Consider the following 21,207-nt stretch of genomic DNA (forward strand, 5'->3'; position numbering starts at 1 on the left):
TAGTCAAAGATTCCAATGTGTAATACATGTACATCGGAGAATTTTTTTTTGGCTCTAGCAATAATGATTTATCATGCAAGGGTAGGTAAAGGGGTTTATGACACCAACATAAAATTGAAGTTTTCTTTCACTTTTGGTCCACATTCAATGAATTGAAGAGAAAAACAATATCGATGAACAATGCAGTATATTGGCCATAATATATACATGTATATTTTTTATTAGCAAAACAAGTAAAAAGACCATTGTTCCCATAATTTATCCTCTAGGATGATAAGTAAAATTGCTAAACTATATGTGCAATCAGATTGGTATCAATCTTTTCTTTAAAAAAAAAATGAAGTAAAAAATATGAATTAATATAAAACCAGGGTATGCTGCAGTAAAATATGTTTATCACAGCTGGGACATCTCGTTTAATGACCATGTCACTTTACAATATGCTAAGATTCACAACTTCATGCTAAAATCCACAATATCCTCTCAAGATGGTTTTGGGAGGGATTCTTTGAGAATCCTCCTTAGAATTTTTCCACTTGGGGACTTAGGGATTTCGTTGATAAATTCCACTCCTCCTCGCAGTTTTTTGTATGGTGCAACATTGCCTACAGAGAAAAGAAAACTAGTGATAAAAAACTTAACAGACTTAGAATGAGGCAGTAATTTCTTGCTACTAGTATTAAAAGAATATTAAAAGAATATAGTTTTTTGACAAGTCCACAGAATCTTAAATTTTAAATGCTAAAAAAGCACCAACCTTCAACAAAGGCAGCAATATCGTGAGCTGACACCTCTTGGTTTGGTTTCTTGACAACATAAGCCATAGGAACCTCTCCTCCATCTTCATCTGGAAGTCCAATTACAGCGACATCTTGTACGGCCGGATGTCGTAACAACAGGTCCTCAAGTTCTGCTGGGGCCACCTATAAATAAGAAATAAACACTGGAAATTGTCCAACTTCACCAGAAATAAGAGAGTTGTTGTAACAATATACATACCAATCTTTACACTAAGTATCTGTTTAAAGGATAATTGCATGTCCCTGATTATTCAATATGTCTAATATGCCATTTGTGATATTTTCTGAAGTCAAATTGGGGATTCAACTTTGTAGTTTTTAGCTCACCTGAGCTGAAAGCTCAAGTGAGCTTTTCTGATCAATCGTTGTCCGTCGTCCGTCCGTCTGTCCGTCCGTCTGTAAACTTTTCTCATTTTCAACTTCTTCTCAAGAACCACTGGGCCAATTTTAACCAAACTTGGTACAGAGTATCCTTGGGTGAAGGGGAGTGTAAATTGTTAAAATAAAGGGCCAAGTCCCTTTAAAAGGGGAGATAATCAAGAAAAGACAAAAATAGGGTGGGGTCATTAAAAAATCTTCTTCTCAAGAACCACTAGGCCAGAAAAGCTGAAACTTATGTGGAAGCATCCTGGGATAGTGTAGATTCTAAATTGTTAAAATCATGACCCCTGGGGGTAGGGCAGGGGCACAATAGGGAATCCAAGTTTTAAATTGAAATATATAAGAAAAATCTTTTAAAATCTTCTTCTCAAGAACCACTGGGCCAGAAAAGCTGAAACTTATATGGAAGCATCCTGGGGTAGTGTAAATTATAAATTGTAAAAATCATGACCCCGGGGATAGGGCGAGGCCACAATAGGGAATCCAAGTTTTACATTGAAAAAATATATAAGAAAAATCTTTAAAAATCTTCTTCTCAAGAACCACTGGGCCAGAAAAGCTGAAACTTATATGGAAACATCCTGGGGTAGTGTAGAATCTAAATTGTTCAAATCATGACCCCGGGGGGTAGGGCGAGGTCACAATAGGGAATCCAAGTTTTACATTGAAATATATAAGAAAAATCTTTACAAATCTTCTTCTCAAGAACCACTGGGTCAGAAAAGCTGAAACTTATATGGAAACATCCTGGGGTAGTGTAGATTGTAAATTCTTCAAATCATGACCAATCGGGGTAGGGCAGAGCCAAAATAGGGAATCCAAGTTTTACATTGAAATATATAGGAAAAATCTTTTAAAATCTTCTTCTCAAGAACCACTGGGCCAGAAAAGCTGAAACTTAAGTGGAAGCATCCATTGTTCAAATCATGACCCCCGGGGGTAGGGCGGGACACAATAGGGAATCCAAGTTTTACATTGAATTATATAAGAAAAATCTTTAAAAATCGTCTTTTCAAGAACCACTGGATCAATAAAGCTGAAACTTATTTGGAAGCATCCTGAGGTAGTGTAGATTCTAAATTGTTCAAATCATGACCCCCGGGGGTAGGGTGGGGCCACAATAGGTATTACAAGGGGGGAAATCTGGTAAAGAACAGCATGGCCAAAGTTACTCAGGTGAGCGATGTGGCCCATGGGTCTCTTGTTTTTCAAGGTCAAAAATAATAACTATCTAAAATAATTACTGTGTAGAAATATTGAAGTATTAATATATATTTTTTAATTATACAAACATTTTTAGTATTTATGGGATTAAATTTAACACTGATGATTCTTTAAGGGAGTTGTCTCTCTTTTTTGATTTTGACTAAAATAAATGCCAGAATTTTTTATTTGACCTTTATCCATGGCACTCAAACATAAAGTGCATAGAAAAGTGCAACTACCATTTATTGTTTTTGTAAATTAAAACACTACTGCTCAAGTTGTGAATAATTTCAAAACTTAAGATACTCCTGACTTTGTAACCATAGAATATTGTACGACTATTACTGAAATTCAAGTCAAACAAAGACAACTAATGATGAATGATATTAATGCAAACTCATGAACAGGACACATATATTACTCCTTACCTGGTTTCCTTTATATTTTATAAGTTCCTTGAGTCTATCTGTTATCACAAACACACCTTTCTCCTTCACATAATGTCCTATATCTCCTGAGAGTTCAAAAGATGAAAAAGTATTGAAAAGTTTGTGATTCATTACAAAAACAAAACGTTTTGCTTTGAAGGAATATAATGAGATAACAATAGACCTGTATGTAGCCAGCCATCCTTGATCATGTCATCTGTGGCTTTCTGGTTGTTGAGGTACCCCTTCATTACTTGAGGTCCCCTCACACAAATTTCTCCCACCTCTCCTTCTGCCACATCCTCATCAGTTTCTGGATTCACTACCTAAAAAAAAAAAGAAAAAAAATTCCATATCAGTATTTACTACACTGGTTCCAGTATGCTTACATTTTAACACCATTTTTTTCAAAGCAACATAAAAGTTAATGAAGAATAGTGGATACTGCATTTGATTTCATAAGAAGAGGATGAGGGATATTGATACCCTGCATTGTGTGTTTGGGATGACGCAGCCTATCGTCCCTGGGTTTGGAGGGATGACATCAAGATGAGTGACAGGGCTGGTCTCCGTCAATCCATACCCTGTAAATACATGTGGATAAACAATGAAGCAACAAGTGATGCAAAGTGTTTGTTAAAAGATGATGGCAGATGTATTCACAGTATAGAAACTAAATGATTGAATAGAAACAGCATAGAGATACCTTGTCTGATTACAGCATTAAGTCTTTTCATGACCTCGTTTGTAAGTCCTTCACCCAAAGGTGCTGCTCCTGATGTCATAGTATTCAGGTTACTAAGGTCAAACTTGGAAACCATCGGGTGTTTTCCCAGGAACAACACAATAGGAGGTACGATATGAAGCTGTGTTACCTTGATATAGAAAAAAAGACTATAAATTTATCAAGTCTGCTGTGTTTTCCAATGTTTATTTACACAATTGTAGGCAAGCACACCATAAACTATTATTTATTTTTTAAAAAGAAAAGTAAAAAGAGTTCTACAGATAAAGGATTTTCAGAATGAATCAAAAAACACAAAAGAGGCAAGTCTACCTTCTGTGCCTCTAAAGCCTTGAGAAACTGTTCTGGGTCAAACTTTGGCAAGGTCACTAATTTTCCTCCATCTACCAGGACCCCCATCATCACTGGACACATTCCATAAATGTGAAAGAAAGGTAGAATACCCAGGGCAGTGTCATTCTCGCTCACATTCAGAATTTGTCTACAATATGTATATGCCAATTACAAAAACTGCAATTAAATGTTGTTTGTAATACATCTTATGCCATAAACCAATATATTGAATGGATTCTTGAGGAATTCTTTTCCATATATGATGATCAGTTAGATTAGCATTACATCTTGATGTGTTTACAATAACTGTGCTTTTGGAACTTTTTATGATTAAGATTGTATATAAATGTAAAATAAGTGCCTACATTAGTAGGGATGATTTTTTCATCTCTTCCCCCCCCCCTTTCTATCATGTACAAAACAAAAGTATGGAACAGATAAATTAAATACTGTTCATATTGTTAAGGCTTACCTGAACTGTTGCAAGTTGGCAACAATATTATTATGGGTTAACATGACTCCTTTGGGAAGACCTGTGGTCCCACTAGAGTAAGGGAGGACACACACATCCTCCAGGGGATCAATGGCAATATTTTCTAGGAAAGCTTTTCCATCATCTTGCATCAGAGAAGCAAATGGCCTACATCCCTCACTCTCCCCAAACACGGTGATGCTCTGCAAAATCAAAAAGGTTATTTACTATTACACACTAAATTTACAATCTGTCTTGAAATATATATCATTTTCAAAGGTTATTGTTTCTTTTTTACTCCATTAAAACAGTAAGACACACCTGAGTATAAAACAACCTGGTAGAGGATCCACATATGGTAAATGATTATATAACAACACAAAATAAAATTGAAACTCAAAAACAAGAGGAAAAAAATATAAATCAACAAAACTCAGAAACTTGTTTGTATATTATGAAAGTACTTCTATATTACAAAGAATCAGGTAATGCTTTGTGTCCATGAGATGGGCTGTCTGTCTGTCAGTGTGTCTAACCAATCTACCATAGACTCTAACCACTGTGTGCATTTAAGTAGAGTTTTTATGTTCTAACAAACCACTTGTGCTTCAGTGCTGGTTGATAGCTCATATATTCTGTTAAAATTCTTGTATCATAATTCTTTTTTTTTTTATTTACCTACCAATTACATTTATTTACATTGATTAATAATCATGTGAATAACAAAGGTGAAAAAAACTTCTCTTAAAGCAATAAATGAATTTAGAGTTAGATATTTATGTTTTTAAGTGATTATGTGCATTTTTAAGTTATCAAATATTAAATGTTTAGCATTTATACGTACATTTCTCATGTACTTTTTATTAAAAATGTACATCTTTATTTATCTGGTCACTTAAAAACGTAATCACGTCATCATGTACAATTTTTACTTTATTTAATGTGCGTTTTTAAAAGAATTGGTGAATGCAGACACGTATGTTTTTAAGTAATTTGTGGGTGTGTTTGTAGATAGGTATGTTTTATTTCATTTAATGACGGGAGTTACATACATGTACGTGGTTCAATGAATATAAATAAATAGCTTTTAAGTGTTTTAATGATCGAATGCAGGTACATATATATCATTAAGTAATTTAGTGAAAGTGCAGACATACCTTTTTAAGGTAGGTCGCGGGTTTGCTTTTGTCATCAATTTCGGTACACAATTTCTACGATTCGAGCGGTTGTTTTGTGCACATTTGATTATGACGTCAGTTATGCCACAAAGTGTTTGATGAATGCAGAAACTTTTTGTTGTTGTTGTTGTTTTTAGTAATTTAATGGATATACATACGTGTACATACCTTCTTAGGCGTTTTAAATAATGAAAGTAGATATACGTACGTTTTTAATTGATTTCATGAATGTAGATACGTACGTTTTTAATTGATTTCATGAATGTAGATGCATACAACGTACGTTTTTAAGTTATTTAATGAATGTAGATACGTACGTTTTCAGTGATTTAATAAAGGCAGATACGTACGTTTTTAAGTGATTGCAGGGAATCGGAACCTTCAATAGCGTCCTTGACGACTGGGACAAGCTGTGGAATAGTAAATACTGCCTTTGCATTGGCGTGTACCAGCTGCCGGGAAAGCTCACCTGGAAATCAACAGAAATAAGCATTCAATAAGTTGTATTACAAAATTAAATGTACCGGTAATAATTCCTGTATGATTTTGATAATATGACTGTAGAACTCGATATTATATAGATACTTTAATCTAAATTTTAGGTAAAAGCACCCGTTTAAATACGGAGGTATACTCGTGGTATACATGTACATGTTGAATAATAAACAAAAATACAATATACAGTTGAACTTCGGTACCTCGAACACTGATATCTCAAAGGCCATGAATATGTCGAAGTGATTTGAAAGTTCCAAATCCCTTATTCTATAAGTATTTTACCCTAGATATCTCGAGTCCTCGGATATCTCAAAGTTTTTTCTCGGTCCCATTAAGTTCGAGATAACGAGGTTTGACTCTATTAAACAAGATGTCGAATTTATCAACATTACGTAAATCAATGTATCCTACCTGCTGTGTATGCTGGGTTTGAAGTTGTAACAATTATCCCTGCTGAAGCAGCAGCCAGAAGTAGGATAGTGAATTCTGGAATATTAACACTGTGGATGGATATGACGTCACCTTTCTTATATCCCAACCTTGTCAAGGCGCTGGCGACTTTCACTATACACCCCCTTAGCTGACTGTACGTATATTTTCGGTCCGTTGGAAAATCCACCTGACAAACATTTTAAATGGTTAAATGATATACATGTAGCATGATGTGTTTGGAAAGATATTATCAATAAAATCAATGTAATTATTAAACTGTCTGGGTTGTGTGATGAATAAATTTCTTTAGAAAAACTATTAATTTTATGTTCATAGTTGATGTAAAATTTAAATTGAATTAACCCTAGTAGATAATGTGCACGCACATAATATCGGGGGGGGGGGGTGCCCCCATCCCACCTTAACATAATGTTTTACTGTTGATTTGCTATGAAATGTTCATTGAAAGGTAGGTTCGACCCCATCCCTCAGTTTTTTGTAGTGTAGTCAATAAAAATCGTTCCTCTTTAGTTACTAGTCATATGTACTGATATGCTATCAACACACACACGCGAAATAGGATTTTCGGGATTGTACAATTTTTTTTTCTGGTTGTCAAAGATTTTTCATGTAAGTTGTCAATTATTTTTCCGAACCCCAAACCCCCTCCCCCCTTTCATAAACAATACTATTTGCATGGTGTGACCTATCATATCATAATATCCCTATGTAAAGGGATATTATTATTTGTCCGAATTTGGAAAGTCTGAGAAAAAATTACCAGTGCTACTCGATCGCCGAATTTTTCGAATTTCTCCAACATGAACTGCCCCAATGGTTTCTGATCTAGCTGAATGTCTCCAATATTGGAAGAATATACTTTTTGTAAAACTGCAGATGAACTGAAATATCTACTGTTGTTTGGCTTAAACTGACACAGTTTTGTTCGACATCCATTATGTAGAGAACAGTTTGATTTTAGACTACTCAGGAGTAATCTCGTTCCTCTTTCAATTTGTTTCATCGTTTTCACCGAGGACATCTACAAAATTAAAGCATTTTGGAAATCTATATGAATATCATTTATAAATTTTCAAATACAAAATAATTATATATATTTTTTGTTATCAATTATTTCCAAAATCAATACTTTTAACAATAATAAAAATTGTCCTGAGACCGTAAGGCCAGATTTCTACAGCAATTTCTTATATTTTATACTAACTTGTATAAAGTTTCTGACAAAAGTGGTAGATCGAATTCTGTAAAAAATGGGCTGATTTTAAATACTATGAAATATTATCATACTTATATATATGATGAACCCTTACCAAAGGAGGACACGCCATATTTATAATAACACCAAGTGACACTGAACTGGAGGAAAGATTAACACCTCTGAGTAATTAATTTGTGACACCGACAGTAATTAAAAAACGACTTATCAATAGAAATAATAATCATATCAGGAATTATAATTATGTCCTCTTATCAACAGGATCTTGTTCCAAATTACAATGTAGACCTGAATATTGTGTCGTACAGAAGTAGACTTACCAGCTTTAGTAAACTTAATTAAAAGTTCTATAAATGATACTTTACCTATAAAATACATATATGTGATTGCAAGAAAATCTTTATCATATTTTACTTCTTCTACATTATAAACATTGGGGGAAAAATCACCTAAACAGTAAACACCTTTCAAAAATAAAGTTTTTTAAGAGTCCTTCGAGGTACATTCTCTGAACCTTGTTATTACTATTCCATAAAATACTAAGGCCATTCCAAGTTTTTTCTATGTTTAGCGTCCGCGTGCGCCTTGGTTTTGACACCCAATATCAGAAAAAACAAACAGAATCAGGAGTCCTGAAAGTGATTATTCTGGTCGAAATCTTTGAATTCTGTCATTTTCTCTAGTGATCTATCTTCGATATGTCATATTAGATATATTTTAAGCATTTAATACCTTGATTTTGCTAAAGAATAGATATTTCTATGAGAAAAATATATAATTGAACTCAACTTCTTTGAATAACGTCATTATTTTGACTATAAAGTCTGTGTTTAATTTATTGACTTGTGTGTTTTTTGCGAATAGGTAGATAGGTTTTTGAATGATGGGTGGACGCTAAACAGAGAAAAAACTTGGAATGGCCTAACTCATAATAAAAATAAAGTATAATTTCTGCAATCAAAAGCATGTTGCTTACATGTATATTTTGCAATGTATTTCTCAGTCTACATGTAGAATGAAATATATGGAGATAACGAACAGTATTAAAGCTCAAAAGTCAATTAAACAATAAAAAAAAAAATACGTAGGGGTCCATGTTGAAAGCTTTGATTAACTTATTAGCGGATATTACAGAAAGGTGCAAGGTGAAAATTCCTCCGAGATGCTAAGTATGGTAATTCCCCAAACACAAAGGAGGGATAAATTCTGATGTAAATATATATCCAGATACCAATAGCCATGTAAATATACGATAAAATTTGTTATCTTTTTGAAAATACAAAATACGGTCTGTGCAACTTTGCAATGATGTAACATCTGACGTCATAATAGGCATAAGTTACTGTACTATATATATAGTATGCGTATACAGTAATATTTACATTTGCAAATGTTTTCCTCACTAAATAACACTAATAAAAACAACGCGTATCTATATCCGTATAAACACGGGTTCCTCGCATTACATTTGTTGTGTTTTTCTACTAAGCCAACTACGATATTGATTTGAAAGTCATTTTTGTATATACTTACGCGTAGAAATATACACGGTGAAACTCGCCATAAAGTGACGTCACAATGAGGCTACAGCGACGTGAATAAAAATGTAACGATATAGGGCAGCAAGAAATTCAAATATTGAGTATATTATTGGTGCTTTAAACTTGTAAAATGTAAATATAAGGAATGTTTTTAAGTTTAGTGTGAATTATTGGTGTGTAAATCACAGACTTGCACGTAGGCATATTTTTCATGAAGCGCTAGCGCGCTTCATGAAATATGCCTACGTGACAAGTCTATGTGATCTACACACCAATAACTCTCACAAAACATTCCTTAATTAAGGAGGAGAAGGACATTGAGCTGAAAAAATACTTGTCATTCAATTTTTTTCATATTTTGTATATTTTTAATTAGGTATGTCCCACATATCTTAAAGCAATTATATCATTAGGTTTCTTACCTTATTTTGGAGATATTGACTGACAAATACTATGCCCTACAGAATCTAAGTGGAGTTATAATTCTCCATGTTTCCGGGCGCATTACTCTGTCCATAATGGGATTTTTTAAGCATACATAAAAAATATCAAAGTGGACATGTATCTTTTAAAATATTTCAGGGTATGAATTGGGTTTAAATTTCGAAAAGGCAAGTTCCATCTATCACACTGCATCTGGATAGGGAAAATTACGAACTTTTTAAGCCAACTTAAACAACAAAAAACATAATTTACAAAAAATCCTATCATTCAATATTTTTAAATTTACATTGAAATGCAAGTCCTTCAAATTATTGATTAACTGTAAAAATTTCGAATGATGAAGCTGACCTCAATATTTCACAGGACATCATTAAAGACGACATAAGCAGCACAAAAACTTGTCATGTTTACATTTCTCGAGTACGGGAAAAACCAACTATGACGTCACACGTAAACTAAATAAGCGAAATAAGATATACCTACATAAGATTTCCGTCATCAGCTATGCAAAAATAATTTTTGTGTTCCCCGTTTCTCAAAATATTTCATCATATAATGATTATGACCTGTTTTTACATAATAATACCGCCCCTCTGTCCACTGAGTATGATCTTGCTGTACTAACAGATCGTGTATGACGTCACTGACTTGTTGGACGCGCAGTTTAGGGAAACAGAGGAGTGGATCAATCTTTTTCATAATTTGTTAATGTTTACAAGAATGTTAAAACTTTTTTTTATTTTTTTTATATAAGATTGTAATTAAAGTTAAAAAAATTGTCAAAAAATTGTACAAGAACTGATGCTTTAAATTACACGTTTTGCACTTATATAAACGGAGACTATGACGTACTTAAACATAGTCATGTGAACATGTGTCCTTCATATAAACACGGCTTCCTCGCGTCATAAACGTTCGACGTAATTTCTCAGTGACGTCATAAAGGGTCGACGCGCAATCAATAGATCAAACTTGTGCCGTTGAGTTTGAACAGAGACATATCATAGATCTATTATATGTCTCTGGTTTGAAAAAATAAAACATTTCACGCGTTCGCAGTACAGTTAAGGTGCCAAATGGAAATATCGGCGATTTTTTTTAGATAGAAAATACATTCTTTACAAGGATGGGTGATTCTTTTTAGGACTTTACTATTATCGGACAAATGCAATGTGGTTGAAAACTACATGTTGAGGATGATTAGATTTCTTATTTAGACTTGTCACTTGATGTGGCAGTCACGTGATTTTAGCAAATTTACCTGAAGTATTGAGGTCATCTATGAATTCCAATATTGAAAGGGCATAACCAAGTTAAAAATCTAAGTTTAATTAAGAAATACATTATTACTTATATTTACATTTATGACTTATTCATATTTTATTTTTTCCTGATTATAATCTTTATCGTGTGAAATGTTTTATTTTTCAAACTCAACGGCACGTATTTGATCCATAGATTGTACGTCGACCCTTTATGACGTCACTGAGAAATTACGTCGAACGTTTGTGACGCGAGGAACCAGTGTTTATACGGATATAGATACGCGTTGCTTTTAATAGTGTTATATAAAAGAAAACATTTACAAATGTAAATATATATAGATATAATTAATTTATTTGCAAGATTTCAACAGGTTCGCAGCACTTTTCAAATATCTTCATACTTCCTGAGTTTATGTGTAAAAGCTTGTCATAATTCACTGAGGGTATGCCCTTGCAATTTATCAATTTATTACGACCCTTCTGTTACCCTTCAATGAATCTGCATACAAATATACGACAGAGTCGCTTCACTAGGGAATGTACGGGAAGTATAAGAATAAAATCATAAAATAGACATCGCATCCAAGTTAAAGGCTTCTTATATATCTGCAAATAATATTTTATTTAATTACAAAATACATTTTTCATTGTATGAAATATAACTTGATCCGCCTCTCACTGCATACAAACTGCGTCAACTTTTACGATATGACGTCACATTGACAAGTGCATTGCGATCAGTGAATTGTTTATATATTGCTGTGTGAGGTTTAACCAACGACAAAAATGCATGCAATAATTAGTATTTATGTAGTTTAAAGCTATCCACCAGTTTAAAATAGCAAATCATTTCATTCTGTGGTAATTTGAAGAACTTATATTTTTGTGTGATGTCATAGTAAGCATTTCTCGTACAAATTAGGCCCGGCCTCCTTACTGCAGCGTTAACTGTGCTGCGTTAAAGGTTATAATCAGGCTAATAAATAATATGAATAAGTCACAAATGTAAATATAAGTAATAAGGTATCATTTTAAAACATCTATCGGGATATAAATACGGGTTGGTACGAGATCAAATTTACCATAAAGCCCTTCGGGCTTTATGGAATTTGATCTCGTGACCAACCCGTATTTATATCCCGATAGATGTTTAAACATGATACCTTATTTTTTAAATATTGCGTCAAAACTAAGTAGGCAAACTTCATACAAATTTCGTAACATGCGTGGATCTAGAAAGGGGGGGGGGTGCCCACTGGAATTTGCTGAGGTATAAGATGTACATAATAATTCAATTTTACTAATTCACCAGACATGTTGGTATATACTACGAAAGCCTATTAGGATCAATCTAAGGAGAGAAAAAAATTGAAAAGGCGTTATTACGACTTTTCAAAAGGCGTTACTATGCCTTTTGTAGCTATTATTATGCCTTTGACAGACCCCCCCCCCCCCCCGGAAAAAATAAACTAAACTGCTTAAACTCGAGGAGGATCTTTTTCTAACTTTTCGGTAAAACTTTTTTAAATGCAATAATTTGCCACAGTTTGACCATACTGCAAAAAAAATGTTCAGGGACCAAGCGGCCAATAAATGAATTTTTATATTTAAACTATAGCAAGATTATTCTCCCAAAAAGTGGAGTGGGGAAGCCCCCCCCCCCCCCCCCACTCGCACTACCGGCCTGTTTGAAAAGACGTTATATCCAAAAATGGCAAGGCGTTATTTTATTTTAATAAATATATGAAAGATCGAATCAAAGCCGTCTTGATTTTTGCAATATTCAAAAGTATTTTCTATATTCATGTATATATCGCAGACAACTGTTTGCATGCGTATTAAGAGGAGTCAACACTCTACTTGTAAAAATTCAGGATATAGGCAGATGCAGCTTGGGACTTTGCTGGCCATGTATTAAAAATTCATGTCAAATTTGAAAATATTTTTCTCTCTTGGAAAAAAGTAGGCAAACTATTTGCATGGGTATAATGAGCAAAAAATTTAAAACCGTTTTATGTTACTTCAAAATTTTCTTTTAAACTGCTACAACTTTAGGGAAAATAACAAATTAAGAACTGCAGCACCCTTTTAGCCCCATATTTCCTTGTGAAATTCATGCCCCGAGGTTAAGATTTCGGTCCCCGGGGTGGACTTAGTCATATATTGAAAATAAAAGGCGAAATAACACCTTTTGGAAAGGCGAAATAACGCCTTTTGAAAAAACGTAATAACGCCTTTTGGAAAGGCGTAATAACGCCATTTTTTTCGCGTTATTACGCCTTTTCAAATGGCGTTGTAACGCTTTTTAATTTTTTTTTCTCCACTGATTGATCCTAATAGGCTTTCGTAGCATACAACCATGTTACATACAGAATGAAAAGTGCAATGTGTTATAGAGTAATTAAAAATGACCTTGGGCCTCCCCTATAGAAAACACAACCTCTGTTAAGTTGGTTGGAAGAGTATAAAGCATAAGAAGTGGAGAATAGCGGCCCTTGGGAAAGGAGGTTTTGCTTGTCAACAAATTTCCGAGTTGGATTTTTTTTTGGACTAGAGCGGCGGAACCATTCCAACCCCCTTTGGAAAAAAATTCCTGGATCCGAGCCTGCGTATATTATATCAAATTTTCAGGATCAGTTTTTCGATCCATGCTGTAAATCCAAGAGCTATTTTATCTAATAACCATTTTAATTTCACTGCAAATGCAGCCTTCCACTGATGTATTTAAAGATATAAGACAAACCAACCTGCTAATAATACATGAATGTAGACTAGTTTGTTGGCTTCTAGTAATAATGAGCCGCCGTCAACTTCTCATAGAGAATACTTTAGCAGGCACGACGTACGTTGTATCGGGGTGGGGGTAGTATGGCATGGATATTTTCCTTTCCTCTCGCTTGAAGAGAAAGGATTCCTGGGACGTTATATTTGATATATATAGCCGATATGACCTGTCAATATTCTATTAATTAGCCCCATGCTCTTTAATGTATTTATTGATGGTATTGTCAGTGACTTGAAAAATGGAAAATGCGATCCTGTGCAAGTAAACAATATTCATGTAAATTGTCCGTTATATGCTGATGATATTGTAATCTTTTCTGAAAGCAGAAGATGTTCACAAACTATTCTCTTTAGAGAAGTGGACAGGCTTTCACCTACATCCAGGCGAAAGCCTGTCCACTTCTCTAAAGAGAATAGTTTACAAACCAGCCTTGATATTCTCAGTAATTATTGTTCAAATTGGAAACTGCAAGTCATTGTAGATAAATCTGAAGTTATGATATTTAACTCAAATGGCAATCCTCAAGAGAATGAATTTTGTTTGAATGGTAATACAATACAAATTGTATCAAAATATATTGCTATTTATGTATTATGATGAAATGTAATAGGAGGTTTAATTTAGCAACAGCTGTGCTTACTGAAAAAGCTAGAAAAGCATGTTTTAAAATGAAAAGAATTATTGGTTTTGATAACCCATGTAACATGTGTAAGCTTTTAGGAAAACTTTTTGATTCTATTGTACTTCCAGTTGTAGTGAAATATGGGGAGTGGAATTCTCATTCAAAGATATATTCAAATATTTTTTACGGTATGAATTGTCCGTCAAATTCTAATTCTGGGCAAACCGTGAGTTTTCCTCTTATTGTTGAAACCAGATTCATAAAACCTCAAACACACAAACGATGAATTTGTCCATCAAATTCTAATTCTGGGCCAACCCTGAGTTTTCCTCTTATTGTTGAACCCAGATTCATAAAACCTCCAATAATGCCAACACGCGTTATAGTTTTAGTACTTTTATATAGAATCAGCATGGAATAAACTTTTACATGAGTTTGTTCTATTGCACGCAAAGTGAAAGTTGTTAATTTTATAATGGTTGTGGCATTTCTTGACCATACCTATTTCATTTTTGACACAAATGACTGAGATTTACCTATATTATTTCCCACAACCATGCGGAAAACTATGTGTAAGGGATGGCATTTTTAAAGGTATGTCCCTATATTATAATTTTGTAATATATTATTTACTTATTATAGGAGGCATTGAAACCAATCCAGGTCCTAAATTGAACTCCAATATAAGAATTATACATAACAATGTTTGTAGCCTTCTCCCTAAAATTGACATTATATATAATGAGTTATGTGATTATGATATTGTTGCCATTACTGAAAGCCATTTAGATCATTCTATTACTGATAACGATATTGAACTTGATGGATTTCAGGAACCTGTTAGACTTGACCGTAACAGGCACGGTGGTGGTGTCATGCTTTATGTAAAAAATAACCTTAGTTTTAAGAAACGTGATGATATATTTACCTCCAATATTGAAATTATATGGGTTGAGATTGAAAATGGCAATCATAAATTTTTAGTTGGTGTTATATATAGACCACCAAGTGCAAAAGCAGATTTTGTGAATCAGCTTGCACTATCCATAGAAAGTGCTTTGAATATTGAAATACCAATATTTTTATTAGGTGATTTTAACTTTGATATGTTAGCTGATGGTAACAATGCATTTAAACACATGTTAAAAAATTTTTCTCTGTCAAATGTCGTTACAAAACCAACAAATTTCTCAACATCAAAAGGTACATGTATTGATCTTATTATCACCAATGCTGTTGAAAGAATAGAAACTGTAAATGTCTTAACACCTTTTTGTAGCACACATAGTCCAGTTGGTGTTGATCTGCATTTTAAAACTTTCAAGCAACATTCATATAAAAGATACATAAGAAATTATGCAAATGCTAACTATACACAACTATGCACAGATTTGTCAAATGTTGATTGGAACAGGGAGGTATTTAATACTCATAATATTAATGACATATATGACAACTTTATGAAAGTATATAACTATTATGTTGACAAAAATATACCCAAAAAAGTAGTGACCATTCGACCTTCAGATAAACCATTTATGACAAGTGCTATCAGATGTAAGATGCGACAAAGAAATAGAGTACATTACAAGGCAAAACAAAATAATAACGAATACCAGTGGAGTAAATACCGTCATTTAAGAAATGAAGTAATAAGTATGGTACGTAAATCAAAACAGGTCTATAAAGAAAAAATTACTTCACAAATATTAGATAGAACAATTCCACCTGGGAAATGGTGGCGAATTGTAAAGTCTATTACTAAATTCTCTAAAAAACATATTAAACCCCCACCAATAAAATCCAGTGGTAGAATTTTTATACACCCTATTGATAAAGCTAATATACTCAATAAACACTTTGCAGAAATATCACATATTGATGTTAGCACAGAACCCCAATTACCTCCACAAGGGCCAGGTCCACCATATTCAATAAACACAATTCATATCACACCCCAAGATGTGGAGGATCAATTAAAAAATATCAACCCATCTAAACCCCCTGGACCTGATGAAATTTCTCCACATATACTAAAAAATATAATTCCTTCAATTACTGCACCCTTAGCAAAATTGTTTAATGCATCATTAACCAATAAACAGCTTCCTCATATATGGAAACTCTCAAATATTACACCAGTCTATAAAAATAAAGGGAGTCCTGAAGAGCCAGGAAACTACAGGCCAATTGCTTTAACAAGCATTCTTTGCAAGATTATGGAAAAAATTATATTTAAATATCTTTACAACTATATGCTAGAGCATAATCTTCTATCTAAAAATCAGTCTGGATTCCAACCTGGAGACTCCACTGTAAATCAACTTCTAGAGATATACAATACTATTATAAGCAGTTTAGACCAGGGTAAAGATGTAAGATTTGTATTCTGTGATATATCAAAGGCATTTGACAGGGTCTGGCATAAGGGATTATTATATAAGCTTAAGCAAAATGGTATCGCAGGAAATTTATTGGACTGGATTGAAAATTATCTTACTGATCGTGAACAAAAAGTTTTATTAGAAGGGTACTCCTCAGTTAGAGAAAGTATAAATGCAGGTGTTCCACAAGGCTCTGTATTAGGACCATTTCTCTTCTTAGTATATATCAATGACATAACTGTAAATTTAGAAAATCAAATTAGGTTATTTGCAGATGATACTTCTTTGTTTGTTATTGTAGACTCTGATACATTAGCCCCTACCATCTCTTTAATAGATGACTTGGAAAAAATTAAACAATGGTCCAGACAATGGATGGTGGATTTTAACCCTAATAAAACTGTAAATGTTAATTTTACACGGTCAAATAAATCACATCCACAAATTTCATTTGGTCACACACATAACTACATAGAACAGAAACAAAGTCATTGTCACCTTGGACTTATAATGCAATCCAATGGCGGTTGGTCCGAACATATCTCCAAAATATATGACAAAGCATGCCAACGTTTAAATGTTCTTCGCACACTCAAATATAAACTAAACAGGGATTCCCTTATTAAAATTTATATTGCATTCATTAGACCTATTTTAGAATATGGTAATGTAGTGTGGGATAATTGTACACAGGAGCAGAGTAATCTATTAGAAAGTGTACAAGTAGAGGCTGGGCGTATCATTACTGGACTAAGGCGCAATTCTTCGAAACAAAATTTATATACAGAATTAGGATGGGAAACACTGAGTGAAAGAAGAACTAAACACAAGCTTACACTTATGTACAAAATACTTAATAATTATACACCTGAATATTTGCATGATATGGTTAAACAGTGTCTACCTGTTTCACACAATTATGCTTTACGCAATAGTAATTTGTATCACATACCAATCACTAGAACAGTTGCATATTATAATAGTTTTTTACCATCTACAATTAAGTTATGGAATGATTTGCCAGATAGCACGAAATCTGCAACAAGTGTAGCTAAATTCAAACAAAGTATTCAAAATAAAAATCTTGATGATAAAATAAAATCAAAATTATACAGTTACGGACAAAGGAAATTAAATATATTCCACTGTCAGTTGAGAAACTTGTCAAGTAATCTTAATGCAGATTTGTTTAATCATAACTTAGTTGGTTCACCTAAATGCTTAAAATGTGGTTATTCTTTTGAAGATTCTGTTCATTTTTTCTTTCAATGCCCATGTTATGATCTTGCCAGGAACTCTTTGATCACATATATGATTGATCATGACATACCAAGAGATATCAATATTGTATTGTCTGGTTATGATTGTCTATCTCTTAAAGAAAATTTGTTATTATTTGATCAAGTTCATAATTTTATAAAAAATACTAAAAGATTTTAGAATGTGAAAATGTAATAAGCATTAATGTGCAGCATGTACACTGAAAGTACATATACATATATGGCTCTGAGCCTCTTCCCCTTTTCCGTTATCCCCACCCTCTTTTTTTTTCTCTCTCTCTCTCTTTCCTTTCATTATTCCACCTTATTGTTCAATTCCCCTCTTTTTTCAATTTTGTACATTGTATCCTCCTTAAAAATTAGTCTAAAATACATGTCTTTGCAAAAGTTATGATATATATTATTGTAACATTTCATGATTTGTACCTTGATCTTTAATGGAGAGAACTTATATAGGCCATTTTGCCTGCTGTTCAATCCATATTCATTGTATATACATTTATGTATATCATGAATAAAATACTTCTTAAACTAAACTACATGAGTTTGGGATGTATCAGCACCGAAGGTCTGATTCCAACTGACTATAAATTTTCACAACAAAACATACATATTGAACAATGATAGAACAAAATAAAAAGGATTAACAATAAGTATTAAGAAATCAAGTATTAAACAATTATTGAGCGAATGATGACATTTTAGCGGCATGTATATAATAGAATTAAAGTAGATGAAAGATTAAGTGTCAATAAATATAAACAGAAGTCAATTAAAGGATTAAGTGTCCACCTCTGACTGTGCCTCAGGTAGGATTAAAGATATGTAGAATTTATAAAATTTATCACATTTGCCAAAATATACGAAAAGTTTTTATAACAATTTACACGAAGTCCGAAAAGTTAATTTTCACAGTAATTTATATTAAGTCCGAAAAGTCGTATTTTTCACCGTAACATACTGAAAAAATTTCACTTAAAATCCTTGGAATGCACTGCAAAACGTCCAATGCTGGTTGTATAGCAGAACTTAAAAGACTACCACTTTGGTCTAAAATTTCATTCTTGAGTATTAAATATTGGAATCACCTGAAAACTTCTGATTCTTTGGCTTTTAAACTTTACCAATCCACAAATAATTGCAATTCTTGGACTAAGAAATTATTTTCTATTCTAGATAATCTGGGATTTTCAAACATTGCAAAATATAAATGTTCCATTCAACAACTTTTATCCAGCATAAAACAGAGAATCATTGACCAGTGCACTCCAGAGCAAACATCAAAAATATTTGGTTCAGAAAAACTATAAAAAATCATACTCAAGAAAAAGAAGTCCATATGTTGATTTACTCAGAAAAAAAATCTGAGAGATCCTCTCTTAGTAGAATTAGGTTAAGTGCACATAAACTTGCACATAAACTTGCAATAGAAAGTGGTATAGATATATTTGCACACCAAGAAATGAAAGATGTTGTAATGCTTGCAATACTGATGTGATTGAGGATGAAATTCATTTTTATTTTACTATAAATCTTATTCTAAGCTAAGAAACACAGACCTCAGAAATATTTATAATATAACAAAGAAAAGCATTAATCTTTACAATGAAAGATACAAGTTACAATTATATGTAAACAGTGATATACATAAAGTCTTAAAAGTTACTGTGAATTTTACTAGAGATTGTTTTGAACATATAAGTCAATTAGTTAATACTGCATAAAAATTTTGTAAACATTATCTAATGATGTTCAATGGGCCTATGCCAATCATTGTAATTGTGTTTGTGCCAATAAATATTTGTATTTCTATTAATTAATGCATTTCAGCTTTGCTTGAAGCGACGATATGTTTGTCACTTTGTCGTTTAAAAAGTGAACTTCTATACACAATTGTGCAGATATATGTGTACAGAATTCAGGGTGGTCGTTAAAGATCGAGATCAGGGGCCCGTTTTACAGAAGAACTAACGACTAAGACCAAAAACTTAAGGAGGCTGGGGGTCAACAAATTAACCATCAGATATAACTTAATTTTTTAGATATGATATCTTAAGCTGTTAACTATCATTTGGCACACAAAAATTTCATACATTTTAGTTTTAAAATTTGATCATTTTTGTATATCTTTATATGGAGCTCTTCTTCTAAAGGAGATCAATATAGTCTGAAAATGGCCACAACCACCCAGCCCTCTTAAGTTGGTTGTAAAATTTTGCAAAATTAATGATTCTGTTTAAAATTGCTGTCGTAAAAGTATTTTTCTACATTCCTTTTTAACAGATTGAAACCATTTTCAATTTATTGCAAATTAGAAAGTTATAAGCAGAATGAATTCTTGGTCGTAGTCGTAAGTTCTTTTGTAAAACGGGCCCCAGAAATGCACAATTAATACAACCATCCAAGACCAGCATTACAGTTTACTGTACATATTTACAGCATATCTTCGTTCTTCTCAAAACATTTACGATATACATTAACGCCACGCTGACCTAGATATATTGTAACACAAAACCTGCAAGGAGAATTGAGAAGGATTAACCGAGTAACAAAGGAAATTGTGCAAATTAAAGAAAATCATACCTTCGGATCCTTTTCTTTAATGCACAAGTTTCCAGGAAAAGTTAGGACACAGTATTATTTAAATATCTCTCCTTTCACTTCGATCACGATGGTATGTATACAGCTCAATGTTTACATGTATCGTGGGGCTCCCATGGGAGAAATCGTCTTCGCATTCTAAGTAAAGTTATATTTTAAATATCTGGAGGTTGGACTTTGCACTATGTGGAATGCAGGTCTATATGTCGAGTTAAATAGGGTTTCACCCACACACACACCTACAATTAAGTACAATGGGCGCGTCCTTTTGATGGTTTAGTTTGATATTAATGACTGCAGGTTGCTCAAATTAACTATGCAAGAGAACTTCCGAGATATAGATATCTACTAGAGCTTAACCCACGGGCTTCCAAACCATTTCAATGTATCTCTGCTTTTAATATACACTGCACATATGGAGACAGTAATGTTGCCCTTAGATCTAAATTTTAATAAATTGAAATATTTATTCAATTTGTAGTTAATGCAAGTATTCTAAACGTGTGAATAGTTCAAGATAAATAATCTGAACACTTTATTTGCATGCATTTCCCCACTTCCGTAAACAACAGTGA

At 33.0% G+C, this 21,207-nt stretch overlaps 1 protein-coding gene and 1 pseudogene across 1 annotated transcript; one reads left to right on the forward strand and one right to left on the reverse strand.

Moving 5' to 3' along the window:
- Positions 1–170: 170 nt before the first annotated feature.
- LOC133183320 (probable 4-coumarate--CoA ligase 1) lies at positions 171–20,709 on the reverse strand. Its single transcript, XM_061318279.1, has 12 exons — positions 20,615–20,709; positions 7,255–7,515; positions 6,453–6,660; positions 5,894–6,012; positions 4,366–4,568; positions 3,873–4,041; positions 3,522–3,690; positions 3,302–3,399; positions 3,000–3,141; positions 2,816–2,901; positions 758–923; positions 171–605 (listed from the first exon to the last, which is right to left on the reverse strand). The coding sequence occupies exons 2-12, from the start codon at positions 7,513–7,515 to the stop codon at positions 484–486; spliced, it is 1,743 nt and encodes a 580-aa protein (XP_061174263.1). The 5' UTR covers positions 20,615–20,709; the 3' UTR covers positions 171–483.
- Positions 14,172–19,755, forward strand: LOC133182451 (uncharacterized; annotated as a pseudogene).
- Positions 20,710–21,207: the final 498 nt, after the last annotated feature.

The sequence above is a fragment of the Saccostrea echinata genome, unplaced genomic scaffold (genome assembly GCF_033153115.1).
Source record: "Saccostrea echinata isolate AGI-Se365-2 ecotype Australia unplaced genomic scaffold, CSIRO_AGI_Sech_v1 ptg000009l, whole genome shotgun sequence".
Lineage (NCBI taxonomy): Eukaryota > Metazoa > Mollusca > Bivalvia > Ostreida > Ostreidae > Saccostrea > Saccostrea echinata.